General features: G+C 34.1%; 1 protein-coding gene across 2 annotated transcripts in view; it reads right to left on the reverse strand.

Moving 5' to 3' along the window:
- Positions 1-15,249: 15,249 nt before the first annotated feature.
- Positions 15,250-22,138, reverse strand: part of NUDCD1 (NudC domain containing 1) — an 80,336-nt gene continuing 73,447 nt past the window's right edge. For both annotated transcript variants that reach the window (XM_061171460.1, XM_061171459.1), the window contains 2 exons: positions 17,916-18,075; positions 15,250-15,901 (listed from right to left, as the gene is read on the reverse strand). In XM_061171460.1, the coding sequence (XP_061027443.1) occupies positions 15,609-15,901; positions 17,916-18,075 (453 nt within the window). In that variant the 3' untranslated portion in view covers positions 15,250-15,608. The remainder of the gene's footprint in view (positions 15,902-17,915; positions 18,076-22,138) is intronic.

Genomic DNA, 22,138 nt, shown 5'->3' on the forward strand with positions numbered 1-22,138 from the left:
CAAAGAAATTTAAAAGGTTGAACTTAACAAATTTTTTTAAAGTATTTTATTGAAGTAAAGTTGATTGACAGTGTTGTGTTAATTTCTACTGTACAGCAAAGTGATTGTTATACACATATATACATTCTTTTTCATATTCTTTTCCATTATGGTTTATCACAGGATATTGAATACAGTTCCCTGTGCTATAGAGTAGGACCTTGTTGTTTATCCATTCTCTATATAATAGTTTGCATCTGCTAATCCCACACTCCCAATCTGTCCCTCCCCTGCCCCCCCACCTCCTTGGCAACCACAAGTCTGTTCTCTATGTCTGTGAGTCTGTTTCTGTTTTGTAGATATGTTCATTTGTGTTGTATTTTAGAGTACACATATAAGTGATATCATATGGTATTTGTCTCTTTCTGACTTATTTCACTTAGTATGATAATCTCTAGGCCCATCCATGTTGCTCTGCAGATGGCATTATTTCATTCTTTTTTATGGCCGAGTAGTATTCCATTGTGTATATATATATATGTAACACATCTTCTTTATCCATTCATCTGTCATTGGACATTTAAATTGTTTCCATGTCTTGGCTATTGTGAATAGTGCTTCAGTGAACACTAGGGTGCATGTATCTTTTCAAATTAGAGTTTTCTCTGGATATATGCCCAGGAGTGAGATTGCAGGATCATGTGGCAACTCTATTTTTAGTTTTCTGAGGAACCTCCATACTGTTTTCCATAGTGGCTGCACCAATTTACATTCCCACCAACAGTGTAGGAGGGTTCCAAAAGGTTGGACTTTTAACATGTCCCAAATTAAAGATGGTGTATTCCTTCTACAACTTACTCCTAATCCAGAATGTGTGATAAAAGGAAAATGTGTACTATTCTTCCTCCTTTTTCTTGTCCTCTAATATGGTCTCTCTGTCCTCTCTTCTTGACTGCCACTGTCATTACTCCAGATCAGTTTCTCATGAGCTCTTGCAGTTATAATGGCCCTCATGCTGGTCTCAGGCCTCCAGTTTCTCCGTTGTCTACATACTTTTACAGATGAAGTATGTAGACATACTTTTAAGCACTACTTGAATCTCACTACTCTCCAGCCCCAAACTTCCTATAGTTCCCTCTACAATTCCCTGAAGACAGTAGAAGTGCATGGTGGTAACAGAGGTTCTGCTGAACACTGACCCGTCAGCAAGCCCTCCTACTCTCATAGCAGGTGCTTCCCCAGGCCTATCAGGTAGGGTGCTTAGCAAAGCAACCTTTGTTTTCTTTCTGGGAGCTCCTCCAGTAGTCAATTACAGGAAAAAAAATCTCATTAAACATCAAATATCAAGCTGTCAAAATCATTTCTTATCTCTTGTATATTCTTTAAGATATAAAACCTTTTGAGGAAACTAGCACACATTGAAAACTAGACACTCTACATAACATATAACCCTCACCACAACTCTCTGGGGAATGTAGTATTGTCTCCATTTTGCATAGTAGGTATTGGGGGAAATCTGACTCTCTAAATCATGTTCATTTTACTAAACAAAACTCCTTGAAGATCTGTGTTTACATTTTGATCATCCTCAGCACCTAGCTAAATTACCCGAAAACATATAATTGCAACACAAGAAATATTTGAACAATGAACTAATGTACCTGAAGCTTGCTCACACTTGGGAAATAGCTCTCTCTTTGGAGAATATTTAATTATTTCCCACATATAATAGCTATGATACTGAACACAGCCAGGTTCTAGCCATTACCACTAACAGATGGATATAGATATCTTCATAATTATGCACAACAAAAATCATCTGAAAGCAGTTTCCTCCCACACATAGTGTAAAATAAAGCTGACTAGGTAATTATGACACCAGGCCCTTTTGTCACCAACCTCTTCTTTCAAACAGTTTTCCAGGTACTCTGCTCAGATGTCAAGCACCTCTCATTGTCTAAGACCTTCACCCTCTGCTATAGGAGTGTTAGTTTTTTACAGTGGTTTTGACATAGGATGTTTTGATAAAAAAGAAGTGTCTTTGTTAACAGAGGTATAAACTGGTAAGTCTTTATGTATTAAGGAGATCAACTTAATACACCAGCAGTCAAATGCATCCTCTTAATTTTTTTGTGTTAGTGCTGATAGATTTGTCTATTAGATATTGGGTCTCTCCTGGCAGGTGTACAGCAGATGAGTACGTGAATGAAGAAGGGAGGAAACTTTGCTGAGGCTGTGGCTGCCATTGGGGGGTGAAGGCTGGGGAGAGACAGAGAGACAGAGACAGACATGAGAAGGAAGAGGAGGAGCAGAAGGAAGGAGGAAGGTAGGTAGAGAAAGAGGGGGAGGAAGAAAAGAGAAAGAAAACCAGAAGTTCTAGATCATGAGAAACTCCATGTGCATGGATGGAGTGCGTGGATATTCTCACTAATGCTTTTCCCTTATCCAAAGGGCCTTAATAGGTCTCATACCCTTACATATAATTTGTGATATTTCTTCTAGGCCCCCTGCAATGATTTTCAACTAGACTCTGGACATGTAAGCAATGATTGTTTTCATTATTGGTCTAAGTCATTCATTACCAAAAATGTATAAATGATAAACTCAAAGTAAATGGAAATATTATTTTTAAACTATAACATGTTCAGAAAAACTTTACATATCAAAGTTTGCTCTAAGGACAAAACCACTTAGATGGCCCATGTATTTTTGTGGTCTTGAAGTCAGGAGATAGGTTTTGTTTCTAGGATAAAGGGTTAAATACTTGTAATTTTGGAGACTCTGATCCTAAACCAGAAATGTAGTATTCTTTGTGGTTTTTCATAGACTCTATACGTTATCAAGAACAAAAATGCTAATAGGTTTAAATCACTTCTTATAGATCCACTAGTTTTAGATAAAATATAAATATCAGTAGAATATAACAAAAACACTAAAATAAAGAGGGTGCTTTCATCCAAATAACTCCTCATAATATTACAGTAAAAGTATTCCAGCTGAGAGCTTTTGGCAAGAGGGAATCACCACTGTATCTAACCAGTTTCCCCCAATAAAATTACATGAACAATTTGATTTTAACAATTTCCCTACCAAAAAAATTTTCAAATTTCTTTAAAAATAAGATACTTCAAGAAGCTGAAGGCAAAAATACCAATACTGTTTTAAAAATCCATGCATATTTAGCATGGAAGATGACTACAGACTTTCTTTTAGTTCATTTCTCTCATGTTGTTTCTATAATAGCTTTTTATTGAGATGTACTACACAATCCATTTATTTAAAGTATATAAGTCAGTGATTTTTAGTGTACTCACAGAGTTGTGCAGTCACCCCGATCAATTTTAGAACATTTTCATCATCCCCCGCCCCTGCCCAAAATGTATACCCACTAGTAGCCACTCCCTACTTCCCCCCAGCCCTTGGCAACCACTAATCTCCTTTATCTCTCTAGATCTGCCTATTTGTAGAAATGTAATTATACAATGTATAGCCTATTGCGACTGGTATTTTTCCCTTAGCATAAGAATTTCATTCTTTTTATGGCTGAATAATATTCTGTTGTGTGGATATATTGCGTATTATTTATCCATCCATCCATCTGGGTTGTTTATGCTTTTTGGCTATTATGAATGTTGCTACCATGAACATTAGTGTACAAGTTTTTATTTCTTTCGGGTATATACATAGGCATGGGATTGCTGGGTCATATGGTAACTCTATGTTTAACCTTTTGAAGAACTGTCAGACTGTTTTCCAAAGCAGCTTGCGTTGTTGTTCATAGCTCTTGATTTCTCAATTATTTTTTCTCACACCTGATTCTAACTGGGTTCCTGAAGCACCAGTAATTAACCTCCCAGCAGAACATACTATTACCAACATTGTAGAATAATATGCTTCATACTTTTATTACCCTGTTCCTCCACTAAGATAGCCTCACCCTTCTCTTTTTTCCTCTTGTAAGGTATATATTTGCAGACAGAGAAAAACACTGAATACATATTTTCTATTTAGTAAAGGACCTGAGAATATAGTTTCCTTGAAAGTTCTTCATTTTGTGATTCCAGTGACTGAATTAATGTTGCATGCTGAACTACATTTTTCCTGGAAAAAAATAAAGATGGCAGATGAGGGAGCAATATGGGTAATTTGAAAGTCTGGGTCATATGGTAGATGTATGTTTAACATTTTAGAAAATGCTATTTGCTATTTTCCAAAGTGGTTCTACCATTTTACACTCCCACTAGCAGTGTATGAGATTTCAGATGCTCCACATCCTTGCCAAAGCTTGGTATGGTCAGTCTTAAATTTGAGGCATTTCAATAGAAGTGTAGTGATATCTCGTGCTTCCATTTTGCAGTTTCCTAATAACTAATAATGATGAGCATATTTTCATGGGCTTACTTACAGTTCATATATCTTCTTTAATGTGGTGTCGGGTATAATACCTTGGCCCATTTTAAAAAGTGTATTCATTTGATTATTTTCTTATTATGAGTTTTGAGGGTTCTTTATTCTGGATACTAGTCCTTTATTAGATACATGTGTGCAAAAGTTTCTCCCAGCCTGTGGCTTGTTTCTCATTTCCTTAAGACTGTCTTTCCAAGAACATAATTTCTTAATTTTGACAAAGTTCAATTTATCAATTTTCTCTTTAATGGATCTCACATTTGGTGTTACATGCAGGAAATCTTTGCAAGGAAATCTTTACAAAGATTCCCTTTTATGTTCTAGAAGTGTCAGAGTTTCAGGCTTTACATTTAGATCTATGACCCATTTTGAGTTACTTTAGGTATAAGGCTATTAGTTTCATATGGCTACTCTAACAAATTACCATGAAATCTGTGACTTAAAACAACAGAAATATATTATCTCATAGTTCTGAGGACAAAAATCTAAAATCAAGGTGTCAGTGGGGCCATCCTCTCTCTCCATGTTCTAGGAGAGATCCATTCCCTGCTTCTTCTCACTTCCGATGGCTGTCAGCATATTGGGTTGTGGACCTATCACTCCAGTCTCTGCCTCCGTCTTCACATGGCTTCTTCTGTGTGTTTATAATCTCTTTCTCACTTATAAAGATACTGTAATTGGATTTAGGGTCTACCTAGATAATCCAGAATAATCTCTCAATGTAGCTAAAGATCCTTAACATAATCACTTCTGCAAAGACCCTTTTTCTTTATAAGTTAACATTTACAGGTTATAGGGATTAGAACTTAATATCTTTGGGTAACCATTATTCAGTCTACCCCAAAGGCAAAAATGGATATCCTTTCTCCACTGAATTGTCTTCACTTTTTTGTCTAAAATTAATTGACCGTGTACGTCCATATATGCATCTGTATCTCGACTCTCTATTCTGTTCTGTGGATCATCAATTTGTCTATCTTGATGCCAATACCACATTGTCCATTGACTTGATTACTGTAGCTTTATAATAAGCCCTAAAGTCAGGTGATGTAAGACCTGTTTGTTGTTTTTGGTCCCTGCTAGGATTGACTGATCACATTGAATCTATAGATAAACGTAGGAACTTGGGGAGACATCTTTTCAATACCGACTTTCTGATTTATGAACATTGTGCTATTATAAATGCTATTTTTTTATAATATCAGTTTCTGAATATTGGCAGTATATAGAAATACAATTGAATTTTGTATATTGATTTTATTTCCTGCAAATTTGGTAAACTCACTTATAGTTCTAGTAGTTTTTATTTTAAATAAATTCCAAATGATTTTCTTCATAAATGGTCATGTTGCCTGTGGATAAAGACAGTTTTACTTATTTTCGAATCTGGATTCTTTTTGTTTATTTTTTCTTGCCAGACAGCACTAGTTAAAATCTCTAGTACAATGTTGAATAGAAGTGGTGAGAGCAGACATTCTGGCCTTGTCCTCAACCTTACGGCAGGGGTGGGGGAGGATGACATTTAGTCTCTCCTCATTAAGTATGATGCTACTAGTTTTCTGTAGATGCCTTTTATCAGGTTGAGGAAGTTCTCTTTCATTTCTGGTTTGCTGTGATTTGTAAATAAGGATGTTGGACTTTATCCAATGCTTTTTTTACATTTACTGAAAGATCTTATGTTTATTTCTTTCTTCTTGTCTGTTGAAATGGTAAATTTCATTGAGATGTATTTCAGATATTAAACCAAACTTGCACTGCTCAGATCTCCACCTGGTCATGATGTATTGTCCCTTTTATTTCCTTTATATTATTCTTTAATTTTGCTAAAATTGTGTTCAGAATTGTTGCATTCATGTTCATGCAGGATATCGGTCTATAGTTTTCTTTTATTGTAATGTCTTTGCCTGGTTTTGGTATCAGGGTAATGTTGGCCTCATAGAATAAATTGGGCATATTCCTTCTTCTTCAGTTTTCTGGAAGAATTTGTGTAAAATTGATATTATTTCTTCAAATGTTTGGCAGAATTTACCTTTCATGCCATTGGGTCTGTGAGTCTTTGTGGAAAGGTTCTTAACTATAAATTCCATTTAAAAAATAGGTATAAAGCTTTTCAAGTTATCTATTTCTTCTTGACTGAGCTCTGGACACTTGTGTCTTTTTTAAAGAATTTGACCATATTTTCTAAGTTGTCCAAATTATTGGGATAAAGTTGCTCATAATATTCCCATATTTTAAACATCTGTAGAACTTGTAGTGATTTCACTCACCTCTCTTATTGCTGATATTGGTAATTTTTATCTTCCCTCTTTTATTCCTGATCAGTTTGGCTAAACATTTATTAATTTTATCAGTCTTTTCAATGAACCAGCTTTTGGTTTTGCTGATTTTCTCAAATTTTTTGTTTCTTATTTCATTGACTTCTACTCTGATCTTTATTAGTTTCTTTTTTTGCCACTTACTTTGGGTTGAATTTGCTCTTCCTTTTCTAGTTTCTTAAAGTGAAAGCTAAGGTCATTGATTTGAAATCTCTCTTCTAATAAAAGCATTTAGTGCTATAAATTTCCCCTTAAATACTGCTTTAGCAGCATCACACATTTTGATATGTGTTCTTATTTTCATTCATTTTGAATACTTTCTGTTACTGTTTGATTTCTTCTTTGACTTAGCTATTTAGAAGTGTGTTATGTAGTTTCTAAATATTTGGGGATTTTCCAAAGTTCTTTCTGTTACCAATTTCCAATTTAATTTCATTTTGCTCAGAGGACATACTTTGTATGACATTTCTGATTTATTGAGATTTGTTTTATGGCCCAGAATATGATCTATCTTGATAAATGTAATGTTTGCACTTAAGAATGTTTATTCTTAAGATTAAGAATATTAAGAATGTTATTCTGTTGTTATTGAGTAATGTTTTCTGTAAATGTCAATCAGGTCAACTTTGTTGATAGCGTTATTTGAATTTTCTATATCCTTGCTGACTTTCTACTTATTTTATCAATAATTGAAAGAAGGGTATTCAAATCTCCAACTATAATTGTTGATTTGCCTGTTTATTGCTGCAGTTTTATCAGTCTTTACTTTTTGTACTTGAAACTTTGTTATTTTAGGTGTATAAACATTTAGAATTATGTCCTCTTAAATGACTAATCCCTGTATTATCATGAAATAACCTTCTTTATCCCTGGTATTATTCTTTGGTCTGAAATTGACTTTGTGTGATATTAATATGGCCACTCCCAACTAATTTTATACTGGTGGTTTCATATATATGAATATACATACAATGTACATATTATTACAGATGAATACTTTTAAATCAAAATATATATTAAATATATTAAAACTGATCCAATTGTACATGTTAAATGGGCAGTTTATTGTGTGCAAATTATACCTCAAAATTTATTTTAAAAGCTGATACAGTGATAATATGTACATTTGAAATATTAATAATTATAGATTTTAGATCTAAATGGCCCAGTATATTTTTCTAAATTAAATTTTTTTCAATAATTTTGATTTTTTTTTTTTTTTTTTGAGAATTGAGTACAGCACTTAACTATAATTGGCAGTCTTTCAATGTATGCACACGCCTCTTTATAGACTTTACATAATTGTGCTGCAAATAGGTTACCAGCTGCCTAGATATTTAGGCCCTTGGATAGCCAAGGTCACTTCTGGCCAAGGGCAACCTCATTTTTTTGCCCCACTCTGCCATATAATTTTCTGTGTGCCATGAAGTCGGGGTGGGGGAAGGTTAGAAATCTATGATATTGCTGGGAAATAGTATGGATACATGTGGTAGATTTCAAAGATGGTTCCAATTTTTCACCTCCTCCATATTCATGTCTTTACCACATAACTTTGCCGAGTACTCCACTCTGACTCTGGGATAAACTCTGTGATTTGCTTTGGCCAATATGATATCAAAAAATGTGACACAGGCAGAAGCTTGAAAAATGCTTGTGCAATTGATCTTGCCCTCTTGCATCCTGACACATAGCCATAATACATGTTTGGGCTAGTCTGCTGGAGAAAAAGACAGGTGGAAAGAATCTCAGGATGGATGCGGCTAGCAATGGATCCAACATAAGTTGCTTCTCTTGAAACATGACTTGCTTACTTTTAAACCCAAAATACTTGCTGAAAGCAAAGTGAAAGGGTGGCTCCTTTGATTTCCTTCCCATGACAGAAACTTTGGAACCCAGGTGATATTCAATCTCAGTTTTCTTATTTCCTTTGAGACACTAAGGGGTGTTTCCCTCTTATCTTCTAATAGATGCATTAAGGAGCAGAAAAACATGTTTTTATGAACCAAAACTTCTCACAGGAGTATCTATTTTCTTAGAAAACAGCACACAAATCTTGTTGTAAATTGCCAATATGTTACAATTTAACTCCATCTTTCTTCAGTGAGAAAAGGAAAAAAATATTACTTACATATGAGTGTCAGGAAGTTTTCAGGCCCATAGAGGGATTTAACCCATTCTCCTAAAAAACACTAATACATAGAATTCTAATATAAAAACATACTGCCAAGTGTCCTTCACATATACCTATTTATACTCGCCCCCACCCCAACAGGGTAGGAGAGTTCCCATTTTCCTATATCCTGGCCAATATTTACTATTATAAAACTTAAAATTTTTTACCTATTTCTCTGATTACCTGGAAGACTAGGCATTTTTTAAAAACTGTATTGGCCATCTTTATTTCTTTTCCTATTGACTTTTCTTTCTTTTGCATGCTTTTCTATTGTGTGATTTGTTTCCTTTTTTATTATTAATAGTTCTCTTTGATAGTAGTTCCCTCATATACTATGCACTGGCAAAGATCTTCTCACAGTCTGTTGCTTATCTTTTACCACTGTTAGTAGAACAGGTCATAAAGAAATTTTACATTTTGTAATGATCAAATTCATTAATCTTTTCCTTAATTTATTTTTGCTTTCTGGGTCTTAAAGAAGCCTTCTCAACCTTGAGATTATAAACATTTCCTTCTAGTAAGTAAATAGAAATTAAATGTGTATTTGTTTACTGATGCAATGATACCACCTCATTTAATTACTGCTTCATAATATATCTTGGTATCTAGTTGGCTTGGCCGTTTTTGCCTATTTTTCTTTCATACTAATTTTAGAAGGGCTTACTTCTCACTCATTTATTACTCCAACATCCCAACATTAGGCCTAATTTTTACTAGCTCAACTACTATCACTTTTTCAGTAAGACACACTTAGTACTAAGCAATTAAAATATTCTTCATTATTATCAATGACTAGTACAATACCAATTTTATTTATTATTTGCCACACATAAACTTACCATTGTTCTTATCTCGATAATCACAAATGTTAGAAATACCTGTGCAATGATGATTTAACCTGTCTTTCCATTCTATGTAGAAATGTGATAGTTGTATATTATTTCAAAGCATTATTTAATATTGTTAACCATTCTTAATTTCTTTTTAAAAAATCAGTTATTTAACACATATATTAAATACTTATTACACATTAAGACCTGTATCAGGCCCTGGATATAAAATGGTGAAAGGGCTCCCTTAATCAACACTTGAAATTTTAGGGGTTATCAGGAAGAACAAGGCAGAACTAGATAGCAGTCTGTGAAGAAAGGTGGGAATATGACCATGAGGAGGTGGGCAGGCAGGAACTAGACCCAAATGTTGCCAGTCCACAGGTAGCTCCCTAAGCACTTTAACTTCCTTTATTTCACACCACCAAGTGCAGTTCTTACTTGTGCTACAGTACATTGCTGACCTGTCTTCCTAGTGGGCTGGGGCCAGGAAGAAATGGGATCTCTGGATCCCATGTGGAAAAGACCCCTTGGAGAGCCCTGCCCCAGCGGCCATTATCCCTGCCTGCCCTAGGATCATCCCTCAGCCACCCCCCCTTTTTTTTTCCCTTAATGTGGCAACTGAATTGTGACTCAATTAAATATTCTGCAGATTGTTTTCATAATTATTTTTCACGCTCATTTTTTAAAATTGACATACACTATATTAGTTTCAGGTGTACATAATGATTTGATATTTATATATATTGCAAAATGATCACCATAGTAAGGATAGTTAACATGTTACTATACATAGTTACAATTTTTTTTTCTTAAAATGAGAACTTTTAAGTTCTACTCTCTTAGCAGATTTCAAATGAGCGATGTGGTATTAACTATAGTTGCCATGCTGTACATTACATCCCCATGACTTATGTATTTTATAAATGGAAGTTTGTACATTTTGACCCCCCTTCACCCATTCAAATCCCCCACCCCACCCCATCCCACCCCCACTGCTGGTAACCACCCTTCAGTTCTCTTTATCTGTGAGTTCGGTTTTGGTTTGTGTGTGTGTATGTGTGTGTTTTTAAGATTCCACAGAGAAGTGAGATCATTTGTCTTTCTCTGTCTGACTTATATTGCTTAGCACAATGCCCTCAAAATCCATGCATGTTTTCACAAATGGCAAGATTTCCTTTTTTTATTGCTGAATTTTATATATATGCCATTATTCACCCATCAGTGAGCACTTAGGTTGTTTTTATATCTTGGCTATTGTGAACATGGGGGCACATATACCTTTTTGAGTTAGTGTTTTTGTTTCCTTCAGATAAATGCCCACAAGTAGAACTGATGGATCATATGGTAGTTCTTTTCATTGAGGAGCCTCCATACTGTTTTTCATAGTGGCTGCACCAATTTACATTTCCACCAACAGTGCACAAGTTTCCCTTTTCTCTGCCTCCTCACCAACACTTGTTATTTCCTGTCTTTTTGATAATAGCCATTCTGATAGGTGTGAGGTGATATCTCATTGTGGTCTTGATTTGCATTTCCCTGTTATTAGTGATGTTGCACTACTTTTCATGTATCTGTTGACCATCTCTATGTCTTCTTTTGAAAAATATTCAGATCTTCTGCTCATTTTTTAATTGGATTTTTTTTTTTTTTACTTTTGAGTTGTGTAAGTTATTTATTTTGGATATTGACCCTTTATCATATATATGATTTGCAAATATTTTCTCCCATTCGGTAGGTTGCCTTTTCATTGTGTTGATGGTATCTTTTGCCGTGCAGAAGCTTTTTAGTTTTATGCAATCCCACTTGTTTATTTTTGCTTTTGTTGCCTTTGCTTTTGGTGTCAGATCCCAAAAAAAAAAAAATCATTGCTAAGACTGATGTCAAGGAGCTTACTTGCCTATGTTTTCTTCTAGGAGTTTTATGGTTTCAGGTCTTACATTCAAGACTTTAATCCATTTTGAGTTACTGTGTATAGTGTAAGACAGTGGTCCATTTTCATTCTTTTGTGTGTGGATGTCCAGTTTTGCCAAAACCATTTATTGAAGAAATTGTCCTTTCCCCTTGGTATATTATTGACTCTTTTGTCATAAATTAATTGACCATATATATGGGTGGGTTTATTTCTGGGCTATTTTGTTTCAATGATCTTTGTGTGTTTTTATGCCAATACCATACTGTTTTGATTACCATAGCTTTGTAATAACAGTTTGAAATCAGGGAGCATGATGCCTCCACCATTGTTCTTCTTAAGAGACTGCTTTGGCTTTTTATGGTCTTTTGTGGTTCCATATACATTTCAGGTTTCTGTGAAAAATCCCATTAGAATTTTAACAGGGATTGCATTAAAGCTGTAGGTAGCTTTGAGTAGCAATTACTTCCAATCCATGAGCATGGGATGCCTTTGTATTTATTTTGTCTTCTTCAGTTTCTTTCACTTCCTTGACTAAATTTATTTGTAAGTATTTTGTTCTTTTTTAATGCAATTGTAAATGGGATTGTTTTATTTCTCTGATGGTTTGTTATTAGTGTATAGAAACTCAACAGATTTTTGTATATTGATATTTTTATCTGCAACTTTACCTAATTCATTGGATCTAAGTTTTTTTTGGTGGAGTCTTTAGTATTTAATATATATAGTCACGTCATCTGTGAATAGTGAGTTTTACTTCTTCCTTTCCAACTTGGACACCTTTTGTTTCATCTAATTGCTATGGCTGGGACTTCCAATATTATGTTGAATAAAAGTACCGAGAGTGGGCATCCTTGTCTTGTTCCCGACCTTAGAGGAAAAGATTTCACTTTTCATCATTGAGTATGATGTTAGCTGTAGGCTTGTCATATACGGCCTTTATTATGTTGCGGTATGTTCCCTCTATACTCACTTTGTTGAGACTTTTTATCATAAATGGATGTTGAAATTTGTCAAATGCTTTTTCTGTATCTAAATTAATGTGATGTATCACGTTGATTAGCAAATATTGAATCATCCTTACATCCCTGTAATAAATCCCACTTGATCATGGTGTGTAATCCTTTTGATGTATTGTGAATTTGGTTTGCTAATATTTTATTGAGAATTTTTATATCTATGTTCATCAGGGATATTGGCCTATAAGTTTCTTTACTTGTGGCATCCTGGTATAATTTTGTAATCAGGGTAATGCTGGCCACCTCAAATGAGTTTGGATGGGTTCCCTCTTCTGTTTTTTTGGAAGAGTTTGGGAAGAATTGGTATTAATTCTTTAAATGTTTGGTAGAATTCACCAGTGAAGCCGTCTGGTCCTGGTCTTTTGTTTGTTGGGAGGTTTTTGATTGCTCCTTACTAGTAATCGGTCTGTTAAGATTTTCTATTTCTGCATGATTCAGTCTTGATAGGTTATACGTTTCTAGGAATTTATCCATTTTCTATGTTACAAAGTTGTTAGCATATAATTGTTCATAGTAGTTCCTTATGACGCTTTTCTTTGGTTAATTTCTTGAACTTTATTATCCTCTTCCTGACCCTTCCCACTGGCAACTCTTTTGTCTGTTCTCATATGGGTTCCATCCCTGGTTAAATGTCTAGTTCTAATAGAGCAACTCCACCTACCCCCCACCTACTTCTTTATTCAAAGAGAAATTTCACCTGGAAATCACTAGAATATTTGTCTTTAACTTAACACTGTATTATCCTTAGCCCTGAAAATATGTTATGGTACATAGCTGATGCTTACTAAACATGTTGATATAATGAATATCGTTAAATGACTCCATATGAAAAACACAAAATACTACTTTATTACTATCATAAATATTTTATAAATTCCCATTTATAATTTATGGTAAAAAAATCAACAAAACACAAGGTACTACATTCATAGCACTTGTTGTATATATCTCTTTAGAACATTATTCAAACTGAGTTAAATATCTGTGGAATCCTTGAAACATTTCAAGAAAACATGAGTTGGAATCACTGCTCTAGACCTGTTACTCTCTTAACATAGATCAATATGCAAAAATATTTAGGACTAGTTATCCTGATAGGTTTCAATTAAACATTAATCATGTTAAAAATCACATATACAAAGGAAAGAAAATTGATTACCATATGGAAATTTGCATATATATATTGTCATATGGTTAATTAAGCACCACATTAATCTGTATTTTTCTTAAATTCCCTAAGAGGGTATTTATGATCTCTGAGGTAAATTTTAAAGAAAATAATTTAAATCTACTGTCACATAACAAAGGCTTTTAATAGTTCACTGTCTAAATAGTCTTTTGTTTCATTAAATTTTACAATGACACTAAAAAGTTCTGCAAATATCACTGTTTTGTTTTTTGGTTCAGCCATACTTTTTTTTTTTTTTTTTCTGTGTTCATTATCTCTTGATGCTTGATAGCTATCTAGTCCTCTTTCCTAGTACTAACAAACAGAGTACTATTAGGACTCCACTGTCACTACCAGTTCTCAGGAGTTTTCCCAACTTTTTATCCAGCATCCCAATACTTCTCTCCAGGAAACTGCCTTCTGACATAGTGTTTAGAACATGCATGTAATCCCCATCTTTTTCCTCCTTTTCTGTCTCTCAAACTTATTTTTCCTTCTTTCACTAAAATTTAATTCAGCCAAACACTTGCCTAGATAGGCAAGAGATATGTTAGGAACAAATGTTTCCTATCTTGTATTCTTTTCTTCATTTTCTGCCTCTTATATTAAAGTCTCAATTCCCCTATTATAATATAAAATTTAACTTGAAGTTTATATAAGAAGCATACAAAAATGGTATAAAAGTAAACAATTTTCCTGGTAAATGCACACCAAAAGAAATCCAAGGAAATAATATAAGAAACTAAAATACATGATAAAACATATTTAATATATAAACAAACAGGATTACTTTTTTCTTAACTAACTAACTGTAGAAATGTAAGGAGAACTACCAGGACAAATTATAATCTGTATGGGAGACTGTTACATAAATGGCTCCCAGTGAATCATACCACCTGCTATCTATCTGTATCCTTGTGTACTCCACTCTCTCTCACACTGACTCTAGACTTGCTTTGTTCAATGGAAGATGAGCAAATATGATGCAAGTGCAGGCTTGATAAACTCTTGTACATTAGGGCTTGCCCTCCTGTAATGTTTTTTCTGTCGTGGGAAGAAACACGGTCTAGCTTACTGGAGGAGGAAAGGCCATGCAGAACAGAGACAGTCAAGTCAATGAACCATGAAAAATTATAAAACATCCTGTTTTAAACCACTGAGTTTTGGGGTGGTTTGTTATATAGCAATGGATAAGAGCTACACTTCGTAGAACCTTATCAATCATCTCTCTTTATTTATGTCTGTGGAAGACCAAATGGATAAAAGTTAAATAAAATAAAGCTATACTTAATATGAAAAAACACTTAAGGTCTCTCAGCAAACTTTAACAGTACTAGACCTGCTGTACCTGTTATATTTCTCCCTCTACCCCAGCTATTCAGTCCATTTAAAAAGTATTTACAAGAATCAACACTTTAACTATTATCCTATACATTCTATAGGTAAAGAAGTAGAAACTGTATCAGTGAACAAAGAATACACGATAAATATTTTTATTTTTAAACATGAATTGTACATCTTTCATATAAAAGATGAGATTCTAGCCTGTTTTAAAAAAATTAATTATACTTGCTAATACTATCTTTACATTTTTTACAGAAGCTAATTTTCTCTAAATTTGCAGCTTCATTCCATAGCTTTTATAGACTCATAATCTCAAATATATTTCCAATATCCTTTAAAAAATAAATTCATACAAGATAATTTTAACACAATAAAACTTAACAGATTACAGCACAACTGCCCAGCCTTCCAGCTACCACTGAATACTTTTCCAGTACAGAGAAGCCAACATGTTGGAGTAATTAATTCTCTGTATTTACCTTTATTAAAAAGAGGTTTTTGGTAGTGAGAACAAATAATCTCTCATTTGTTGCTTGAAAGCCTAAAATAGGATCACTGGTTTCTAGGCTTGCTACTTGCTGCTTAGCAACCTGCCCTACTTGCCTGCCTTCCTTCCTATTGTAAAGTACAGTGGACATGGGAGTGGGCTGACGATAGATGAAAACTCGTCGAAGGCACTCGCAAAGGGCTGCATAAGAGTAATTTGGAGCACAGGTAAAAAATTTTTTGTCTCTCTTTGATGCTTGGACGTAGCCTGCCAAGAAATATGAGACAAAAAAAAAGAAAAACTATATATTAAACAGAAGGGGAAAAACAGTGATTTAACATTTAATAGTTCATAAATTTTATTACAAATTGAAAGGGTTAAATAAAAATATATATCATAGATACTCAACAATGGTTAAATTCTGAGCCATTAATGACTAGCCACAATCAATCTCTCCCAAATGGTGCAAAAATAAAGCATTAATTCCTAAGGAACAAAATAGTGTTTCATCCCTTCAAAATAAAGCACAATATAGTTCCTATACAATTTCCATGAATAAGTAAAACACTAAAAATCTAACACACTAAAAACATGCCAAAATATCTTTAAATAATAATTGAGTACATCAATCACAGATGTAGCATTACAGCATCTTTTCTTTTTTCTTATCAAATAAATGGGAAAATGTTTATAGGATGTATTATAAAGTTATTTTAGGAGTGTGTGCATAATGCAGACCCCATCCCCGAAGGTACTAATATGCACAATGCATTCCCATTATTTCTATAATGTTAGTGGTATTTTTATACACCAATACCAACACTGTAACAGGATTTGTACTTCACCTCTCAGAAGTAGAGCCTTGAGACCACTACAAACTCAAAGAAAATTCACGTATCTATTTTAAAAATTTCCATTAGGATATCCCTTGAAAACTAATTAAACTTCGAAAAAATAATCTTTTTAAAAATTATCTTTATAGTTTAAGAGCATTTATGTTCTGAAATAAAAATTAGAATTTTCAGATTGGGACATGATTACTGAACATTATAACGTGAGAGAGGAAATATAACACTAATGTAAATTGAGACCTCATCAAACAATGAATGAGCAAAGGAACCACTGAGCACAGGCAGATCAATGCTGGTTTTTTAATATTAAGCAGGCCTTGAGGAGGAAAAAATAGAGAGGACATAGACACCTATTTGAGAGCCTAGATTTAGCTCTCCAGGCTAATCTTGACAAAATAATGTATATAACATCTCAAGACTACACGTCTAATGTAATGCTGATTTAACTTAAACTCAAGCATAATAGAATTCTATTATACTAGGGGATTTAGGGATACAAAAGGAATATCTGAAAATTAAGATAAAGCTTTCCTCTTACTGAAAAAATAGGAGAATAAAAAATCAGGAATTTTAGTAGAAAGGTTAGAAATTATGTGGCTAAATTATTCAATCAGACTTTATTTCAGGTCATAAAAATCCATTTGGAGTCTGAATTAACCAGTTTAACAGCCCATATTATTAATTATAAGGGATAACTGAAAAAATCTCTACAATTAGGGTTGTACATGTACAGCAATCACAATGCATAATTTTACTTCCTGCTGGCAGTTTAAAATAACCTTTCAATAAAGCAATAGCTGTGGTCAATTCATATTAAAAATTTCTCCCACACAATACTAATGTATTTTATCATTAAATCAATTATTGCATAAGTCTACAATTATGTAGCTCAAAATGTTTCAAGCTCTAGTTTTAAAACCAGTATTTTCCCTTTTATCCTACAGAATAAATTTCATTTCTGCTTATCATCATCTTCCCTAAGTATTTTCATTATAATGGCTGTTTTTCACTTAAGTTCCATGTCTCATAATGTGCTTTACCTTAGAGCAATTCCATGATTACCGAAGACTACTCCGAAGAAACCTGAATACAAGTTCCATGTAGGGTACTGTCAAGCCCCTTGTTCATATTCTGATATTGTATAGCTTAGTTGGAATAAGCAAATAACTGATTAGAATGATTCATGCAGTTAGATAACCACTTTGATTTCTATTCTGTGCTGATCTTCTGCACAAGCATAAGAACAAATTAGACCTACTGTTCCAAAAGTACTAACATTCATCAACTATGTACAAGCAACCAAATTATAGCACAACTCAATCCAAGCATAATTAGGACCACTCAAATTTAAACAAACCCAAAAACTTAAAAAAAAAAGAATGACTAATTTTCAATGTAAAGGAAAAAGTTGTCAAAGAGCTTGCTTATACCTAAAGCATTGAAAGTTGCGATATGCTCCCACATATCGTCTTGGTTGCTGGAGTGTGGTTGCCAGAGAAGGGCATCAACATCATGGCGCAAACAGAAGCAGGGCATTTCTTTAGGATCCACTATGACCGAGAAAAGGTACTGGTTGCTTCCAAGATTCACCTAAAATAAAAAGTAACAAAAAATCATTTACTCAACAAAAAATTAATAATACGGATGACAGCTGACACACACAACTACATGTCAACAACTGTTCTAAACTTTTTATATACCTAAAACTGATTAATAACTCTTCATAATGCTCCTGGGAGAAATGTGCTATTGTTAGGTCTATCTTAAAGCTGAGGAAAGTGATGCACAAAGGATTTAAGTAACTTGCCCATGGTCAGGCTGGTAATAAGTTGTGCAGCTGAGATTTGAATCTGGAGTCCATGTTCTTAACCACTACACTATAGTATTTGTCAACTGTTAGTAACTCATTTACAACATGCTATAAAGCACCAATTTTATAGGCAGAATATTTTTTAAACCACAGAATACAAATATGAAGTTTACAAATGCTAACTTGTAATAATAACTACCAAGAACAACGATAGCTACTATGATTTATGAGCACAATCTATGTGCCAGACATGTTATAAATATTAACATCAATAACCCACAAGGCTGTTATTATCTTCATAGATGAAAGAATATACTTGAGAGAGCTTGAGTAACTTATTCTAGGCTACACAGAAAAATCACAACGCTAGGATTCAAACGCAGATCTGTTTACAAATTATTGACTTTGTACTGTCTATTTACAATAAAATGTCAAGAATGTTCATTATGTTAATAATTTTATTGCAATATTGATGGCTAAAGGAACTCATTTTACTACAGACTCATTAGGTTGAGGCTCATAACTGGATTCCATCTACAGGAATACTGTTTTTTTAATGGAAAGAGGTTGCAGTGATATTCTTCATTACAAATGCTGTTTATCAGAGTTAAAAATTCCTAAATACCAACAAAAATCATATCAAATATAGAAAACATAAAATATGCATAGTACTTTATAAACACTGAATTGCTTCCATGAGTTTTAGAGCAGACTAGAGAATAAAATGTTGGGTTGAAATTAAAGGTGGAGACCTGACCTATGTTCAATAGGGAAAGCTGTGAAGTGGCTCTCCAACACAGGCTACTGGTCACAGGAGAATCCAGAGACAGAGCAACCTAATTTGTGTTGCTGCAACAATGCCAAGCGATAGGGCTTTTGGGTGGGGCCAGTGCTTGTTCTCTGCAGAAGGGGAACAGGCTAGCAGGCTAGCACACAGTGTTCACAGACTATTTCTTCTCTCCCTTTGCTCCTGATAATCACTGGCTAAGTGAGGTTTATTTTCAAAATCACTGCCAACTAACTGGCCTTTTATATTACATTTTACAGTAAGTTTTTATTGTCAAATTCAGTTTTTTCTGTTGTTTCAACTATATTCTCATTACTTTCAGTTTTATACTTTCCATTAATGCATGTTTCAGCAAATAGTTTGTGGATCTGCCCCCCAGAAAGTGAACAAATTATTCCTCAAATAAGATTTGGATGCTTTAAATATACTCAAAACTAATTATCTGGAAGTTTTAAAAACAAATTATAATAAACTAGTCTGATGGAACTAACTGAAAATATAATTTACTGGGAGATAAAACACTCCCTTTAAATGAGATTAATTTTTTCTTTATGTAGTAAGAGACTGTGTGATATTCATTTAATAAATTCTAGCCTTCCTATTCTTCATTTTAAAATCAAGTATTCCGGACTTCCCTGGTGGCGCAGTGGTTGAGAATCTGCCTGCCAATGCAGGGGACACGGGTTCGAGCCCTGGGCTGGGAAGATCCCACATGCCGCGGAGCAACTAGGCCCGTGAGCCACAGCTGCTGAGCCTGCGCGTCTGGAGCCCGTGCTCTGCAACGAGAGGCCGCGACAGTGAAAGGCCCGCGCACCGCGATGAAGAGTGGCCCCTGCTCGCCGCAACTAGAGAAAGCCCTCGCACAGAAACGAAGACCCAACACAGCTAAAAATAAATAAATAAATAAATAATTTAAAAAAAAATTCAATAAAATCAAGTATTCCATACAGCTAAATAAAAAAGATCACACCACTTAAGATGTATGATACTTATTAGGTTGGTCAGTGGCCATGTTAGGAAAATAAACTTATAATTCCATTCAAAGGTTGCAGGCTAAGAGTAGACAAAGGAACTGCAGATAAACACTGCTTTTAAGATAACGCCTAAAAAGTGGTTTCATCTTTCTCATGGTAGTTACTGAAACGTCTTGATAATTCTTTATACCTTTTACTACTTTTTCTTGCCTCACTGCACTAGCTAGGAGCTCCAGCATGATGTTGACTAGGAGTAATGAGGGCAAACACCCTTGCCTGTTACCAATCTTAGGGGAAAGCATTCTAGCTTTTTTACCATGAAATACGATGTTAACACTAGGTTTTTCGAGGAGGCAGTTACCTTCAACTCCTAGTTTGCTAAGCATTTTTATCATAAACAGATACTAAGTTTTGTCACTTCTTTTTCTGCATCTACTAGAATGGTCAAATATTTTGCTTCTTTAGTCTGATGATACACTGAATTATGTTGATTGATACTTGAATGTTGATGAATCAGCCTTGAATTCCCTGGGTAAACACTACTTGGTCATGACGTATTATCCTTTTTACTTACTGCTGGATTTCATTTACTATTTTACTGAGGACTTTTGTATCTATATTCATGAGGGATACTGGTGTGGTTTTTAATTTTTTTCCTGTTTTTTCTTGTCATGTCTTTGCTATCAGGGTAATGCTGGCCTCATAAAACAAGTTGGGAGTTGTTCCTTCCTCTTCTATTTTCTGGAAGTATGTATAGAATTGGTATTGTTTGTTCATTTGGTAGAACACACCAGTGAAGCAACCTAGGTCTGGAGATTTGTCAGAAGGTTCCTAACAATAAATTCAGTCTCTTTAACAGATATAAGACTATTAAGGTTATCTATTTCTTTTTCAGTGAACTGTGGTAATGCTTGTCTTTCAAGGAATTAGCTTCACTTAAATTGTCAAATATATGAAAATAGAGTTGTTTATAACATCCCATTATTACACTTTAGTGTCTTTTGGACTTGTACTGACATGTCCATTTTTATTTCTGATATGGTAATTTGTGTTGTCTTTTTCCTTGGTTACTCTGGCTAGAGACTTATCAATTTTGATCTTTTCATTGGTTTTATTATTTTCAGTTTTCAGTTTCACTGATTTCTGCTCTTTGTTAAGTTTCCTTCCTCCTACTTGCTTTAGACTTGGTTTGCTCTTCTTTTCCTGGTTTAAGGTGGAAGCTTAAATTATAAAATTGAGACATTTTTTCTATTGTAATATAACATGTAATGCTATAAATTTCCTTCTAAGCACTGCTTTAGCTGCATCCCATATGTGCTGTGTTTCATTTTCATTCGATTCAAAATATTTCCTACTTCCTTTGTGAGTTCCACTATGATTCATAGGCTATTCAGAAATGTATTTAATTTCCAAATACTTGTGGATTTTCCAGATTTTTCTGTTATTAATTTCTAATTTAATTCTGTTATGGTCAGAGAACATTCTGTTCATGATTCTTATTCTTTTAAATTTATTGACATTTATTTTATGGCCCGGAATATGGTCTATTTTGGCAAATGTTCCACGTCCCTTCTGGGATTCCAACTAGATGTATGGTAGACCATCTGATATTGCCCCACAGCTCTTGGATGCGCTGTTTTTTTGTTTATAATCCCACCCCATTTCCACCCTCTTAGATTAGTAAAAATTAGCAGAACTGAAATCAATCTTCAAGGTTACTGATTTTTTTCCCCTCAGATGTATTGAGTATACTGATGAGTTTGTTGAAGGCATTCTTCTCTTGCTGCTGTGGGTTTTTTTTTTTTTAAACTTCTAGCATTTTTAATCGACTCTTTTACAGTTTCTCTCTGCTAAAATTCTGTATTAATTTATTCATCTCTTCTACTAGAGGCTTTAACATATTAACCACAGTTATTTAAAATCCTTTGTCTGGTAGTTCCAAAATAGGGGTCATCTCTGAGTCTGGTTTGTTTCCCTTGTTTCTTGACAGCAGGATGTTTTTTTACTTCTTTTTGTGTGTCTTGTAACCTCTGACTGAATACTGGATGTAAAAAACAGTAGAGACTGAGGTAAGCAGTATTT

Source organism: Eubalaena glacialis, chromosome 17 (assembly GCF_028564815.1).
Source record: "Eubalaena glacialis isolate mEubGla1 chromosome 17, mEubGla1.1.hap2.+ XY, whole genome shotgun sequence".
Lineage (NCBI taxonomy): Eukaryota > Metazoa > Chordata > Mammalia > Artiodactyla > Balaenidae > Eubalaena > Eubalaena glacialis.